Source organism: Halichoeres trimaculatus, unplaced genomic scaffold (genome assembly GCF_033239565.1).
Source record: "Halichoeres trimaculatus isolate MK-OKI-2021-1 unplaced genomic scaffold, fHalTri1.1 fHalTri1_scaffold_1, whole genome shotgun sequence".
NCBI lineage: Eukaryota > Metazoa > Chordata > Actinopteri > Labriformes > Labridae > Halichoeres > Halichoeres trimaculatus.
Genome location: NW_027437179.1, coordinates 29,225,318 through 29,241,705, shown reverse-complemented (window position 1 = coordinate 29,241,705; position 16,388 = coordinate 29,225,318). Strand labels below are relative to the sequence as shown.

General features: G+C 40.0%; 3 protein-coding genes across 3 annotated transcripts in view; 2 read left to right on the top strand and 1 right to left on the bottom strand.

Annotated features, from left to right (window-relative positions):
- The first annotated feature begins 1,292 nt into the window (after positions 1-1,292).
- mrto4 (MRT4 homolog, ribosome maturation factor) lies at positions 1,293-3,488 on the top strand. The gene is made up of 8 exons (XM_074667861.1): positions 1,293-1,392; positions 1,641-1,699; positions 1,787-1,890; positions 2,327-2,408; positions 2,494-2,561; positions 2,650-2,801; positions 3,006-3,082; positions 3,192-3,488. The coding sequence occupies exons 1-8, from the start codon at positions 1,365-1,367 to the stop codon at positions 3,342-3,344; spliced, it is 723 nt and encodes a 240-aa protein (XP_074523962.1). The 5' UTR covers positions 1,293-1,364; the 3' UTR covers positions 3,345-3,488.
- Positions 3,489-3,793: 305 nt separating this feature from the next.
- akr7a3 (aldo-keto reductase family 7, member A3 (aflatoxin aldehyde reductase)) lies at positions 3,794-7,024 on the bottom strand. Its single transcript, XM_074667849.1, has 7 exons — positions 6,527-7,024; positions 5,724-5,911; positions 5,532-5,636; positions 5,147-5,243; positions 4,735-4,834; positions 4,502-4,631; positions 3,794-4,120 (listed from the first exon to the last, which is right to left on the bottom strand). Exons 1-7 carry the CDS (start codon positions 6,816-6,818, stop codon positions 3,959-3,961), a joined length of 1,074 nt encoding a protein of 357 aa, XP_074523950.1. The 5' UTR covers positions 6,819-7,024; the 3' UTR covers positions 3,794-3,958.
- megf6b (multiple EGF-like-domains 6b) overlaps positions 6,374-16,388 on the top strand; it is a 78,612-nt gene continuing 68,597 nt past the window's right edge. Inside the window, exons 1-3 of the mRNA XM_074667797.1 lie at positions 6,374-6,420; positions 11,249-11,383; positions 12,172-12,281. Coding sequence (XP_074523898.1) covers positions 11,262-11,383; positions 12,172-12,281 — 232 coding nt within the window. The 5' untranslated portion in view covers positions 6,374-6,420; positions 11,249-11,261. The remainder of the gene's footprint in view (positions 6,421-11,248; positions 11,384-12,171; positions 12,282-16,388) is intronic.

Here is a 16,388-nt window from a genome sequence, read left to right as displayed (position 1 = left end):
TTTTTTCTTTTATTCTTGTTTCTTTTTTTGTATATTGTAGTGTGTATGACTGCACTGTAGAGCCTAATGAAAGCTAAAGCATATGAGCAGTTTGTAAGCTGGTTTTCATAACAACAGTCCCCTTAAAGTAAACACTTCCAATACCTTTTACTGTATATGACATGTTTATTTTTATATCATTTTAAAGCTATTTGTATCATTTGATATATTCTTTAAAGCTATTGAACTTGTCTGCCTGTGCTACTCTAGCTAATGCTTTCCCCCTGGTAAATGAAAAGTTTGTTTTTAAAACACCAGATTAAAAAGCGTTTAATGAGTCTGATTTTTATTTCTTAGGGCCTTTTTTTTTATCGAAGCCAGGACCTGTACATCCTAATCTCATTTATTGAAATCACTCATAACGTTGAAAGTGGACCCAATGTGCCTTAAAGAGGACTATTGGAGCGATTGAGTATAAAAACGTGTTTGTTTGTTTTTTTCTTTTATAGATGTCATAGGATTAAAAAATAGAGATAGTATATTGAATTGAAAGGGACTCAAGGTACATGGGTTTGCACCACGTTGTGGATGTGTGATGATGTCAGGTTTACGATTCTTGCATGTTGTCGCTTTGGTTCAGACGCCCCCTAGCGGTAATTTGTAAGAAATGCTGCTTTGGGTCACATTTTGATAGAAACCTGTTTCCGCCAGGTAAAACAAATAGATATAGAAAATTCCCCAACGATTAACAAAAAAGTAAGTTAAAAAATAAATATAAAAATTTGTACTTGCCCTATAACATATAAAAAGTCGAAATTATGAGACACGGATGTACAGTCATGAGAAAAGTGGGGGGAAGGCCACTTGCCCTTATAAATAAAAATAAATAAACAAAATTTTAGGACTTGCCATAAAACTGACATGTGTTTCTATCTATTTTTTTAAAATTGGGGAAAGTTTACCTATTTCTAATACCTTAAGGAAACAGGTTTCCACACATTTGTTTATTTCACTGAAGTGAATTAGATAAGATTAACTACTCTTATTCTAATGAATTACTGGAGCTGTCCTTTCTTTTTAAAATCTGGCTGTATTGCACCAGTAAGCACAGACAGTAGAAAAAGCCTCTTTGAGCCCTACGAGTTGTTTCAAATAAAGCCAAATCTATTAACACTTAATCGTGTATTAATAAATATTCAGCACCAGCAGTGAAATGCTGTAGTACACTCGAGGAACAGTTGAATAATTAATTATTTATACTTGCACGTGATTTCTTCTTTACTTTTGTCATCAGGCACTACACGGCCACCTACAACTCATAGAAACACTTGGGGTCCTTTCACTTCACGTGTGAGTTTGCTGCTCTGCCATCGTGAGAGGAAACCATGCCGAAGTCAAAGAGAGACAAGAAAAGTGAGTTAATAAATGTTTTAGTGAAATTCAGAATGACTTTTTTTGGGAGGTGGATATGTTATCTCGTTACGTGTTTGAATGCTGACTGTTGAAGGAGAAAAGTAACGAAAACTGATAAACAAGCTAACATTAGCCCTCTTGGGTGAAGTAGCAGTTACCGTACATATGAATGCTGTAACAGATATGGCTGAAGAAGTATTTGATCCTCGTGATTAACAAATTGTCTTCGTATAAACCCTTCCCATTAGTTTCGTTAACGAAGACAGCCAAGAAAGGCTTGGAGTTAAAACAGAAATTAATCGAGGAGGTGAGTGTCATCTGCATCTAGCTATATGCTAACTCTGAGCAACTTGATTTTCATTTATTAAATCATTTTTGGTATTTTTCTTTCTAGTTACGGAAATGTGTGGACACATACAGAAACTTGTTCATATTCTCCGTGGAAAACATGAGGAATAACAAACTGAAAGACATCAGGACAGCCTGGAAACACAGCAGGTAACGACAGGACGTATATCATAAGATTTACAGACACTTGATGTGTTTTATACTGATTTTCTGCCCATTTTCAGCGAGTCTGGTATGGCTATATTACTACTGTCAGAGTAGTTTGAGTCTCCAAAATTAAAAATCAGACTGCTTGTTTTAGTAATATCGCAGCATGGAGTTCAAAAGATTGTACACTATTTGTCACAGACTAAAGTGTCACTGAGGAGCTAATTATGTTTAACCTACAGGTAAAAACCCAAATGCTGTTTTCACTATTCAATGAAAAAACAACATGCTAAATCTTCAACAAGGGGCAGGAATCTGAGAATGAACAAAATTTTGTCTTACATGTTACTGAAAGAATAAAGTGTCCTGGTCTTTCATTTTGACTTTTTATTTTCTTGAATTTTTGCCACGCTAACAGATGGACATTTTTATTCTGCAGGTTCTTCTTTGGAAAAAATAAAGTCATGATGATTGCCTTGGGTAAAGGGGAAACAGATGAATACAAAGATAATTTGCACAAGGTATTTGAGTCTTTGCATGCAGTGCCACAATATTCATGGCAAAAGGTTATCTTGAAGAATCTTAACATGTTTTTATGTCCATTAGGTCAGCAAATATCTCAGAGGAGAAGTGGGAGTGTTATTCACGAACAAAACAAAGGATGAGGTGCAGGAGTAAGTAATGCCTCATTTAATGAAAAGCTTTAGCTGTGATTCTCTCACACATTGCATTTGAAGCTAATAGAATGGTATCTTTTTTAAGGTATTTCAATCATTTCAAAGAGACGGATTATGCACGGGCAGGCAACCAGGCACAGATGGACATTACTCTGGATGAGGGACCTTTGGATCAGTTTCCTCACTCAATGGAGCCACAGTTGAGACAATTGGGGCTTCCTACTGCACTAAAGAAAGGTATGATTATAATTAGTGTTTGAATGATTTTTTCGAATTATTTTTCAAATGAAAAGTTAATAAGCATAAGACATCATACCTCCGTGCTGTCTGCAGCTCTAAGCTCAGTGTTTAGAATCCAACTTTGCAAATTGGAACACAAATATACATTCCCATATTTAAATCACATACCTCAAGTTAAAAGTTTGGATCATGTGTTTTTAGGCGTGGTGACACTGCTGAAGGACTATGAGGTCTGTAAGGAGGGAGATGTGCTAACACCTGAGCAGGCTCGTATTCTGGTGAGTTCTCAAATTTTTTGATCAACAGAAGATGTGAACCATGATATGTTGTTGATGCATCAAATCTTACTGACTTTTTAACCTGGCGTTTTTTTCATTTCGCCCACAGAAACTCTTTGCCATCGAAATGGCAGAATTCAAGGTGCAGATCAAATGTATGTGGAACTCAGAGACGGGCGAGTTTGAGAACATTGCTGGAGAGGAAGAGGCCATGGAGGATAATGAAGAAGCAGACAACGATGATGATGATGATGCAGAGTGAATGACATTCAAGGCCACTGGCTTGTAAACATATTTTATATTATTTCTGCTGACCTTCAGCAGCAGAAGGACAATGATGCTGAAACTATTCATCCTTAGTGCCAGTGCTGCATCTGGACACTGTTTAACCTCCTCTCACTGTTCATTTTTTATCCAAACACAAGAACGTGTGTCCTTTATCTTGAACTTAAAGCTTCAAACTGAGTATTTGTTCAGTATTCACTTGTTCAACACTTATCACAGGAGTCAAGATCACATGATAACTTGCATAATGATGCCAAAACCCTGTGCTCTGAGAAAAAAGGAAAGTAAACAAAACACAAACTACTGTTTGATGTATTTGGGTGTAGTAAAAATGTTTGAGGATCTATTTTTTATGTTTGTTTCATTAAGGCAGTCAAAAGAAAAGTATTTTCTCTGAAAACAATCTCCATGTTTTATTTTAGACATTTATAAATTAATTATGAAGTGCTTTTGGTATCGCTGCATATTGGTCTCTGAATATGTCTGCTGATTAGAAAACAATTACAAAATGTGATTTCTGTAAAAACCAAAATGAGAACAAGAAATCTTTCAAAGATTGACTGATGTTTGATTGGACTGTAAAAGGAGATCTTAGCGGAAGTAGTTTGGACACTCGTGGGCAACAAGATTCCAGGCCTCATCGAAGGCGGCCACCACCCTCTCATCCAAAGGACCCTCTTCTGCAGCAGCCAGGTTTTGCTGAAGTTGCTCCATAGTTGACATTCCAATGATGACTCCATCACCAAGATCACCCTTGAACAGACAAATTAGAGTTATTAAAACAATGACTTAACATTTATTTTTATTTAAGATTGTATACAATCTCTCTCTAATTACTATACCTGCTAAATAGACTGTTTGACTCTATAGTTTTGAGACTGTACATAAAACACTAGTATTAGCAAAAATGTATAGATTTTAGTGTCCAGACTTTTGTTGTACTTGGTGAATTAATGACCACTAAAAGAGAAAACTGTGCATTCTCCTCTTAGTTCATGCCTTAGGTTCAGGATGGTAAAAGCTTCTTGAATTTCTTAATTTGCAGACTCTTGTGAGGTGTGCCAGTGCAGAACTAATTTACCCATAAAACCATATAATGTAAGGATATATTTTACTCAAATCCTCCATGAGTACCTGAAGTTTAGAGTGGTGGTACATCCAGCGCATAGCAGCAGATGTCATAGTGGGTTTCTCTGGTCCATAAGCTGTCTCCAAGGCTTTAATAACCAACTCGATCGCCTGGAAATGACTCAACTTCCAGTATCTAACAGAGAAAAAAAAAACATGTTGATTTATCAGAGTCAACAGATTTCAATACTTGCAAGCGTGCAGGAATATTTCATGCAAATGAGTATCCAGTCTCTGACCTGTCCTGGTATGCTTTAGCCCAGCTGTTGCCAAAGAATCGTCCTGCAGGCTTTGTGCCATCTTTGTCTTCATAATGGTACTTCCCAGTTAGAAGGCCTCCTGCGAAGGAGCAAGAGGGCACATTTAACCAGAAATTATCCAGTATTTTGTTGTCCTTAATACTTTCCCTACACCACACTTAACATTTTTATTTTCTTACTTCCACAACAGTTTGGCATATAACCTAATAAGATTTTATATGAATGTGTGGATATAGAAATGTATACCAACCACATTTACAATACGTTCTTAAAAAATCTGCATGATAGCTATTTAAAATGTAAATTTAAGGCATGTGGATAATGTTTTTTTTCCATCATTTAATAAATAAATAAATAAAACTGCGCATCAAAGATGGAAACTATACAATACCTGCAAGAGGATTGTATGCGTAGAACTTCATCCCGTAGTATTTCAGACAAGGCAGTAGCTCCGTCTCCACCTGTCTTGTAGTGGCATTGTACATGCCCTGTTACAAGTTTTGGGAAATGAAACAACAGTATAAGACAGCAAAAATACTGCATACAAATTGAAATGGAGAAAAGAAAGGAATGCTAGTTAGACTAATTAACCATGGTCCTTTAAAATACAAAAGCTACCATGTTTGGATAGTTGGATACCTAAAATTGATCAGCTCACATAAAACACAAACTTAAACGATCGTCAGCTTTGAAGCTTAAATGAAAAGTGACTAGCTTATTAAAATAAAATGTCTGGAAATGAAACGGTACCATTACTTCAGTAAGTGTCACAATACCTGATATACAGTTGGAACAATCCAATTGTTATGTCTGCAGATGCACACAATTTCAGCAACTTCCCACGATGCATAGTTTGAAAGGCCAAACTCCTTGAATTTACCCTGTGAGTGACGTTTTAAAATCAAAACAGTTATTTGAGTAAGCGGTGCATCAGCATTATTGAATCAGTGGGCATCTGGTCCCTTTACCGCTTTGTGTAGCTCATTACAGGCCCTAAGTGTGTCTTCAATCGGGTTTTGATGATCAGGAGCGTGAAGGTAGAAAAGGTCGACACAGTCAGTCTTCAGCCTCTGAAGGGATGTCTCAAGCTGAGAGCGAACACTCTCTGGTTTGAGCGTCTTTCCCTCCCAGGGGTTGGCCTTGGTAGCTAAACTTACTGTCAAGAGATTAAAATTGAGTTAACAGGTAATTTTTTGCAAAAACATGTTTTTCATAAGCCAGGAAGTGCATACATTTTTACAAACAATCAAAACTTTGAGAAAAAAACACTGAAAACTATCTGTTCTTTATGTTTTATATATATATATATATATATATATATATATATATATATATATATATATATATATATATATATATATATATAAGTTTGGTAACCCCTTCCTCAGAAGACTGCATTGTAAGCAAGCAAGGAGAGTTTCATGAAAACACTATTGAAAATGCTTCAGTTGTTACAAAACAGTGCAACCAATCAATTCAGCAAATTTCAGGAGTTTACTTTGTAACATGAATATACTTTTAATAATTTGTGGCTAATTTGAGAGTCTAGCCCGCATTTCAACATATGCTAACTAAATAAAAGCTACAGAAGCAGAAGTCCCTACTGGGTCTAAGGGAAGTGGGTCTTTCTGGTACCCATAATTCCAAGCTGCAGTCAGCACACGGGTATGTACTAATTAGTAACAGAAGAACTTAACTTTGCTAACTTTGTTAGCCCACAAGGATAGTTGAGTTTTTCCCTTCAACATGAATACCCGTGCTTCTAGTATACCTGTTTTAGGAAGATTCATGCCCCCAATGACTGTCTCTGACTTTCCATCCGCGTACATGAAGGCTGTATCCACTTTATCGTGCCCCCTGCCCAGGAAAGCCTGCACCATCTGCAGGCTCTGCTCCGCATCAGCTCGCCCACCAAACGCCATAGTTCCCAGTAAGGAAACTGGCCGTTTCGCTGTAGACGACATGTTTCGACGAGCTGCAAACCGCGGCAGATGTACGAGCACGTCTTTAATAATGTGGCTCCTTCTAAGTGTGCAGAGTGCTCCTGTTATTACCCACTGCATGCTAAAGTACAGCAGCGAGCATGCGAAGGGTAAAGGTCGTGTTGTAAGTAGTAGTTAGGGAGCGTCGTAAAGTTACTTAACCGTGTTTAAACGGAGCGAGTGTGATATTATATTATATCTGAGGAACAGCCGCCTGCTGGCCTCTTAGTTTTTGACTGGGTGGTGCAAAGGTCGTCTGTGACCATTTCCTGTTGTTTTTGGTATGATGTGTTAATATTTGTTCAAGTCTCTTCGTTGTACCATTTAGAGAGCAGTTTTTAACAGGCTACAGAAATAGTTCAGGCTCTTAACCACAAGGTGTCAGCAGATTTCCATGCATGGACAGAAAAACACTGGGGGTCAAAATCAGATCAAGATATTTAAACAATATTTACTGAAATAGTAAAGGTAATAAAATTAACTGCTTGAGACAGGGCCAAATTCTCAGACAGATAAAAAAAAAATGTGTGAGCCATTATTAATATCAACATTCTGAGCTCATATCATGCTGTAATAATGGATGTTAACTGTAATTCTTATATAATTGAAGCCAGAATCTAAGTACTGCTTTCCACACACTTTACTGAGTGTATTATTGTATGAGTAAGGAGAAACCCTCAATTGTTTGTCATTTCTTGTTGGTAAGTTTTGCGTTTCCAGCCATGTTTTAGTCAAGGATAGATCACATATTTTTATTCTGAGTGTATGTGGATGTCCGTCTCCAGCTTGTCTCTTGCACTTCTGCACCCATCACCCATAACTGTATACAACTCCAACACTGTGATTGATTCCCGAGCCACCTCTTCTCTTCTAAAAAAGTCGCTCAGAGCTGCAAGTGATCTATCACTGCTTCATTTAGAGATCACAATACTCCAAGGATATTGCAAACTAGTGACAATACATTTGTTAACCTTCACCTTTGTATGGACCATCTCCATTCCCGACCCATGAGTGCAGCATCTGACAGTGCATCCCTCTCCAGTAAGATTATGACAATTTTGAACAAGGTACTTGGGTTTTAATGAAAGGATCAGTGCTTCTTGAGGGGGCCCACCACATGTGTCCTCATCCCAGCGTTAATGCACAACTTTGAAATTCCATTACCTTCCCCTCGACAGCTCCCCTAACCCAAACAATAAAAAAGATGGACAGCAAGAGATGGTTCATGGCTGGGATTTTAAGATGACATAATTTTAACCGGTTTTTTTTTTGTTTGTTTTTTTGTGAATACAGGCCCTGAAATGGACTTGTTTGGTGATGCTCTTGTCCAAAACAAGGTTACAACTTGATTATTTTCAAGTTGTCTTCTCTTTGGTTGACTTGTCATTCAACGTATTGAACATGTGCTGAATCATCAGACCCCAAGTAGTGCATGTACCCATCCACCTCTGCCAGTGATTTGCCCCAGGCCGAGTTCGCTTTTATACTCTTTAAATGATAATAAGCAAAACTGTGTAGGGATAAGCATCCGTAAACTTTTTTTTTGCACTTAGTGCATTGATTTTTTAAAGTTATAAGTCGGTGAGTGACTCACTCTCTCACAGAGGTCTCAGTCCAGTTCAAATATCTTAAATTATGTCAGAGTTTGACTAAATTAATTGAGATTTACTTAAAGGATGTAAGCTACATGAATAACTAGTGTAAATCTTCCTCATATTTTTCTCTGAGCCTATACAGCCTTCAAATGTTATAAACACTTTGCACACAGAAGTAGGTAAATAGGGGGTCACAAAGAAGATAAGGCCTATGCTTTGAGGCTTTCTAACAGGTGATTTGTCTTGGATATTTTTAAATTAGGGCAAAAAAATCAGGAACAACAAACTAATTAGACCAGAAAACCATTAGACTCGTTTTTGTGGTCACCTTCAGTGACGCCAATTGGGTGACGGCTCCTGATCTAATGAGAACAACATGCAGGGCCGCTCGGACACCAGTGACCTGGGTCTCGTTGGGGTCATGAGCACACATGCGGGCAATGCACGCTTTGTTTAGAAAGCAGCAGTAGTCTGTGTTGACCCTTTGACCGCACCATCAGCTGTTTGCCCTGCAGAGTGACCACTGGCTGCTTTAGACCCCGAATTTAACCCCAAACTTCCTCTGTTGCTCCAAGAATGGTAGTACATCACAGTTTTCCTGGATGTCGTTGTCTGTGGCCAAGTGAGTATGAGCTTCCCTCGTGCAGATGCTGGGATTCTTGGGTGCACGTGCGCTTCTCTCCCTTTATAACGAACTTTGTGTTCACCTATGGATGTCCCTAGAACCAAACGCGATATAAGAGTAGGACTTTGAATTTCGGGGTTGGAAATGTTGTGCGCGTTGGTGGCCTATCTTAAGTCAAATACCGCAATACACCGTATAGAACTGGAAATAGTTAATCAAAGTTCGAGGGAACTTTCCCGTTCCTAAGTTTGTTTGTATACTTTTTAGACTGTCTCGTGTATGATTCAGAAGGTCTGAATGTTAAATGGCACCTTTTCCATCCTCCCCTCTTCGAACACCCCTTTCTGCCGTCATTACCAAATGAATGGAGAGAGTTCAGAAAGCGCTCAGCCTCCACGAGTCTCTGCCCGTCAGTCCAACATCTGCACTGAGGAGGAAGCGGAGGTGTGCTTCAGTTTGCAGACAGTGTCACACACCGGCTGAGAGGGAAAGAAAACACACCGCATGTGATGGCTGGGATCCTTTTGGAAAGTGCTGACTATAGCCACGCGGGAGATCCTTTACGCGCCTTTTAAGTTTTTTTTCCCCCTGTTGATCGCGCGGATTTTATTTTTGATAAGCTTATTTTTTTATTTTCGGTCTCTTCTCATTCGTGCTGTTGTCCAGTTATTCCCATGAATGAGTCCGAATAGTGAATGATTTTTCGAAACTAAACCAAGAAAAACAAGAAGCATGGATTGTTTATACTTTTCTTTTCTTGTATTATTTATAAAAGAAACTCTTGCAGTGCGTTATGGCATCCCCAGCAACCTTCAACCTTATATGTGAGTAATCTGTTTTCTCTCAGTTAAAGACTGTGTAGCTGATTCAGATTAATCACTCATCTTTTGAATATTGGAAGTATTGAAAGCCACCTGCACCCCTTACTTAGATGCACTAACAAACACACTAACAGTGGCAGAAACCTGAGGATTGTGCTGTTTTCTGATCACCACAACAGTCAGTTGACAGATCTGTTTTCTGGAGGGTTCATTCTGCTGTTCTTTTCCCCTTCCAGGTATCACACTAATGCTCATAATTATGTGGATTTTCTGCACTGCATACCTAAGTCTGTCAAACCCAGTTTTATTTTAAGACCCTAAGAGTGAAAAGCCAGACAACTTTAACAGCTATTTAAAACCCTGAAATAATAAATGAGCTGAGAGAAGAATCTCTGCTGTTACCTGCTGCTGACAATACGCTCTTTCATGGAGATAATGTGTACAGCTGGAGGTGATTGTGATTACTATTGTTTATGAGATGAGCAGCTGGAGGTTGTCTTTAAGATTCCTGCTGATCTCCACATGCAGAGCCTCCCGTCTCCCTGTCTGTCTGACTGTCCTTGGAGAGCAACCAAAGAAGTAAATGTCTCAGAGATCAGCCGCACATGGTGTGAAGACATCAGTGGCAGGTCTGCCTGTGAACCCAGACAGACTTTGTGTAAGAGGGACGAAACAGAACAGCTGAAGGCTTAACTTATTTCACCTGAGGGAGAGAGAGCAAGGAGGGGAACTCTCTTCTGTCTCTGCTGATGATCTGCCTTGTACATACAAGTGTAAACATGTACATGCCACTGTATGTCCAGCTGAAAAACACACAAATGTGTAATGGAAAATTGTAGCATGTTTTTGCCCTTTTCATTTATTTAGAAAATGTTGCAAAGGGAACTGACAACTCAGCATCATGTGCTTTTGTTTTCCCAGCAAATGTGGACTACATCAAAAACATTTCAATCTTCTCTGGTTGTGATTTTTTTTTTGTGTGTTTGCTTTTTTAGCTTTGGGAGTGGTAGATAAAAATAGAAGTTAAATTGTCGCCACATTTACATTTTATTTATTCAAACTTTGTTTAATCTGGAAGTCCCATTAATATCAGAAATCTCATTTAAAAGAGAGACCTGGGAGTCCTACATGCATCACACTTTCTGAAAGGAGATATTTCAGATGTATTCTGAAGATAAGTCCACCTTCAGGTGTCATCTTTTGCTTTGCGGTTCAGGAATAAGATTGGTTATATTTGAGGAATTCCCCTAAAGTCTTAAAAAATCCTAGTGTCAGCCCCGGCAGGTATTGTCACAGGCATTACATCTTTAAAATTTTGAAAAAAAAAAAACACCCATCTCTCTTGGATGTCCCATTTTCTATAAATAACTCATAAATGTCCTCACTGCCATGTACGTCTGTTAAATCACAGCAGAACACTCTGACACCTTAAGTATTTTTGAACAACTCTTTTTTTTTTTTTCATTGCAGGCCTAATGTGTGCATGGAGCGGGAGGTGACACTTGTAGCCCAGAGGCAGCCCTGCGTGCAGGCCTTCACACGCATGGTTAAAGTGTGGAAGCAGGGCTGTGTGGGACAGTCATGGTGCATGGGATACGAGAGGAGGTGAGTAATGCACCTATCTGCAGTCTAAATGTCTGACTCTGCTCTCGTACAAACACTCCAACGTTCACCTGCGGGGGATGACGTGCCCGAGCTCTGGCTGGAGCAAAGCATTAATTAATGGTTCTATGTTTACTCTTTGAGTCATTCAAGCAAAAGAATTCATCAGAGAGGGCATGATCCTTCATTTAACCCCAACAGTATCAAACAAAGTGAGTTTAACTCCCTGAGCTCACCTCCTTAAACTTCAGTTTGTCTTCTATAATCACAGCTTTGAACCTCTCAAACACCTTTAAGTGCAAGGTGAAGCCCCTTTTCTATTTAACACACAGGCATCACTGCAGCCAGCATTCCTTTGAAGGAGCCCTATTGCTAGCATGTTAGCTCTTCTCTATGGACTTTTCTCTGTGCTGCTTTTGCTAGCTTTCCCTGTGTTATTTTTTACAGTGTTACAAAGTCAAAAAGCTGCTTTGAAGACAGCCAAGGCCACAATTACTCGCTGTAAACAAAACGTGTTACCACAATGACTGTGGAGCAATGAGAGGGGTCCCAAAGTACAGGGATAGGCAGCGTTCTCTGTAGTCTGCAGGTCTTATACTTAAAAAGAGACGCTTAAAAAGTCTGGGAAAATGTTTGCTGAACATTAAAGTGACTGGGAGTCAAAGTTTGTTTTCTTAATCTACTGGTTCAGCCACATTAGATTTCCAGATTTATTGCCCAGATAATGCCTTTTTCTGTTTGTTTCTTCCACTTGAATGCAAGTTTTTTGAACTGTGTTACTCATTTAACAGGACGGCGTATTACACTGCGTACAGACAAGTTTACAGACAGGACTACCAGACTGTGTACAAGTGTTGCCGTGGATGGTCTCAACTCAATGGAGAAGCAGGATGCCTTTACCGTAAGTAAAAAAAAATATAAAGCATGAAAATAGGAAATATTCTCATTATTTTGACATCACTTTGATTGTAGGTAGGTATGTTTGCTAAAAGGCACTCAGCCTTCATTTGCTTTGAACATCACTCCACCCATGGTACAAACCTGTGACTGAAAGGTTTTCAAAAAGGGTCAAGAGGTGCTTTGCCCATCCAGACCCTTCAGCAGATGTAGTGAGTCAGTGCCATGTCCACAGTTACAAAGCCCCACTGGGTTTAAATGAGGCTAGTAGGGGAAAAAACATCTTGAGTGTTGACAGAGTTTGAGTGTTGACGTTTGCTCTAAGGTGAGGCTCGCAGGGTTGTAGTGTCTCATTCTGCACTTAACAAAAAACAGTTACAACCCTGGCTCCAGTGTAAGATGGAAAGCCTGTCTGGAAGTCAGCTTGGACTTGCCTTTTTTACACTTTGAAGTACAAGTTAAAGCCCCCAATGTCCACATTCCCAGCCATGCTGTGGTCCCATGTTTAAATCTTGGCTCTTGTCCATACAGTCATGCCACTCCTCTCTTTCAGAGGTGTGACATGGCGGTGCAGGTCAGGGGATTACATTATGGATATTAAAGCAGACAAGCTCCTCAAGTGTTTACCCCAACCACTCACAGTCAGGGCCCCCAAAACAATACCTATCAGCTCATGTTGGGGGGACCACCTGCTGATGAGCACAAAAAGAGGAGAAACAACCTGAATCTCCCCTCTGTGATTTCAGTCCTTGGGTCCATGTATGGAGAAGTGGTTCTGTTGGTCACAGTAGGGCTGCCAGCGGCTCATCTCCTTGTGGATAAGCTTAGCTTCACACCGCTGAGACCAAGAAGCCTCCTTTGATGGGATTTTACAGCCAGTGATCCAGATCGCATAGCCTGCATACCTTCGAGAGACCCTTGGCAAAGCCTTCCTGTAAACAGTTTGTCCCCTGTCCAGTAGTCGGTTCCCACTTCCATGCTCCGAGAACCAAACCCTGAGCGTCCCAAACCCCAGCACAGGCCCAGTGCTCTGTGGGATAGTCTGCAGATGAGAAGTGGCGGGATAGAGAGCAAGGGAAGATCTCCTGGATGTGCCTGTCATCGGTGTCTTATTATGGCATCCCTACTCTCTTCAAAGAGGTCTTTGTTTCTCAGGAAAAGGTTACAGTATTAAATTATACGAGGAAGCATTACACTGTCATTTTTAAAACAAACCAGACTCATTTCAGGGCACTCATAAAGAAATATCTGAGAGACATTCCTCAGGGCTGCCCAGTGTCTCCCCTCACTTAAGCAGACTCAGGGTTTTGTTTTTCGTTTTTCGCGTGACAATGGCTGCTCTCTTCGACGTGAGGCGAGAGCTTTTATCTCTGTAACCGAAGATGTGGCAGCGCTTTGAGATGGGACAAACTAATCACCCTTTTCTCTGAGCCATTGAACCAGGATAAAAGGAAGCTCACACCACAATCCTCCCTCTCTCACCCCTGCGCACTTTGCTGTGCACTATCTGTACTGTACCTCAGTCAGCACAATGCAATCTGAGGGGCAGTTTTCAACAGCAACTCTGACATCCAAAAGGGAAAATCTGCTTTGCGAAATGTACAGCTTTAGCAAATCCTCTGAAAACCCCCAAAAGACAGGAAGATTGTGAAGATGGGAATGCTTTGTGCGGAGATAGTGATTTAGTGCCTGGCACTTCTAAGGTTTCTTTCTTTCTCTTCTGTGTTGCCCCTCTTTCTCTGTGTGTGTTCCCCAATAAAATGCCAGTGTTGGGTAATTAGGCTAATGATTTGCGGTCATTGTGAGGTAGTGGAGTGGAATTGAACCTCTAATCATGGTGTAGACACAGCAAACACGGCGTCTGGGAAGAGGCTGCAAGTTAAGTACGTTGCCTTTCTTTCACTTCACCTGTCTTCTTCTTTCTCTTCTGTATTCATGCAGATGTTGATGTCTTCCCGCAGTCTTGCAGTGAATTCCTTTAGTTGTTGTTCCCTCCTGCATTCTTTGCCCGGCTTAATTAGTCACATACTTGGTGAAAGTATATACCACAGCTCAGTAAACATCTGGTTATTTTCACATTTTATTCCCCCATTTTGACCACCTCTTTTCTATTTCCAAATCTCTCTGTTTAAGGTTCCTATCATGTAATTATGAGAGTTTATGAGTTTTCCAGTCAAACAATAGAATCGATTTAGAGCGGGCTTGCAAATATTTGTGATTTTAAGGTTTTGTTTCCAAGCTCTGATGTTTTCCAGCATTATTGCACAAAAATGCATAAAGTGACAAAACAGACTGAGGTCTTTGCTGTTCCTTCATTTTGGAGGTATGCTTGGTTGCAGAAATCTAAAATGAAGCTGCTATGTGCTGTAAATTTCAGCGTGTCATGGTCAGTTTATCAATAATCCAATCAATGTTTGAAGAAAAGATTAATAACTTTTGTCTTCAGAGTCATCTGGATGATATGAAGCCTTGAATGCAGTCTCCGAAAACCCAGAGAGCATCTGAGGTGACAGTTGTGTGTTTTCCAAAGGCTTCAATCAGCTCCATGACTCTATCCTTGTTTTCCTGAAGGTGAAGAGCTCTTGACTTTATGGTGGCGACTTCCTCCACTTAAACGTTTGAAGCACCACTTCATTAACGAGTAGGACCTTTTTTGCCCCAGCAGCAGCAGGATGGGCCAAGGGTGGACGTTGGGAGTGGAAACAAGCAGTTGTGTTGATTGACAGTGGCAATACGCTTTGTGACAAGGGCTAAGGAGCAGGGACAATGGTTCCTCCAGTTTGTCATCCTTGTTATCTGCTGAATAGAAACTTGGCCCCCTTTTGTGGAGGGAGCAGGCAGGGGAAGGTAGCTACATTTGACATAGGCCCAGAAGCCAGAAAGAAGAGGAAATTGGCTTTTGTTTAGCCCTGGGTGGTCTGTGCATGTGTATGTGTGTTTCAGTCGTGGAAAACAGTGGCGGTCATGAGACAGAACAGTGAGCGGCTGAACACAAATTAGAACAGACCCAGACACATACATACAAACAGACAGGAAGCATCAGACTGAAACGTAACATGGAGCATTACACAACAAATCAGTGATGTAATTTAGATTGTTTGGTTCACAAAGTGCCGCCTCTGAGATCCTCTTTGAGCTAACGAGTAACAGCAGCAAGGTTAGCAGGATAATCAAAACAAAATTAAGCTACCACATTTTGTGAAGTTTTTGGGTCTTACACAAAGTTTTTGAGCAGGCACCAGCTTACTCACAACAGGGTGAGGCCTTTTTGGCAAGAAGAAGTGCTGGTTGTAGCATTACTCTTAAACTAGCGTTACGCCACAACTTAAGAGTGGTCCTATGAGGCTTACAACAATCCAAATGATAATATATTAAAACATACCATAAACGATTACAAAGACGGATTTATTAATACAAAACAAGGGAATAAAGTGCACAAACAAACCCACAAAAAAAATCCCTCAGGATAGGTAGCAGGGCAGCTGTCCCCAACTCAAATGCCTTTCTCCTGCTGCAGGTAGCGGTCAGCTTTTTAAATCTGTGACCAGGTGACCTCATTGATAAGTAGCAGTCTCACCTGGAAAATAAGAACAAGAGAGAGGGAACACAAGAACATACACAGCCTTAACACTAGTTTGAATCTAAAGAGCAAAAGCAGCTTTTTGAATCCCCTGACTAGACGTCAACACACAGATAATAAGATGATGATGACGCTTTCCATTTTTAGCTTCAGGATTTGTGGGATGTTAACTGTAGCTGTGTGAAGAGAAGGGCTCAATTTGATTCTCATACAATTTTAGAGAATCAACCCTCTGCCAGAGAAAAGTGGTAACTTTTTTCCAATCCAGTTTATAAACAAAGACTGAAATGAAGAATTTGAATTAGAAAAAATAAAAAAAAATTTTGACAGTCTCGACTTTGATATAACGATTATTTTTCTCCCACCCCAAGTGAAGAGGGTTGGGTTGAAATCATAGACTGTATAAAATACGGACGTAGTCCCCCCAATGTCACCCATCTGTTTCTGAAACGGAAAATGAAGCACATGGGCTACCCTGGCCATATTGGTAGTGGCAAGGGCTTCGCGTACAGCTATGGGGCGCCTGTCGGT

Coding starts and splice junctions, on each gene's coding strand:
- mrto4 (XM_074667861.1), top strand. CDS start 1,365: ATGCCGAAGTCAAAGAGAGACAAGAAAA. Junction 1,700..1,786: donor AACAGAAATTAATCGAGGAG/GTGAGTGTCATC, acceptor TTTTCTTTCTAG/TTACGGAAATGTGTGGACAC. Junction 2,562..2,649: donor ACAAAGGATGAGGTGCAGGA/GTAAGTAATGCC, acceptor ATCTTTTTTAAG/GTATTTCAATCATTTCAAAG.
- akr7a3 (XM_074667849.1), bottom strand. CDS start 6,818: ATGCAGTGGGTAATAACAGGAGCACTCTGCACACTTAGAAGGAGCCAC. Junction 5,912..6,526: donor CATGAATCTTCCTAAAACAG/GTATACTAGAAG, acceptor ATCTCTTGACAG/TAAGTTTAGCTACCAAGGCC. Junction 4,632..4,734: donor GCTAAAGCATACCAGGACAG/GTCAGAGACTGG, acceptor TTTCTCTGTTAG/ATACTGGAAGTTGAGTCATT.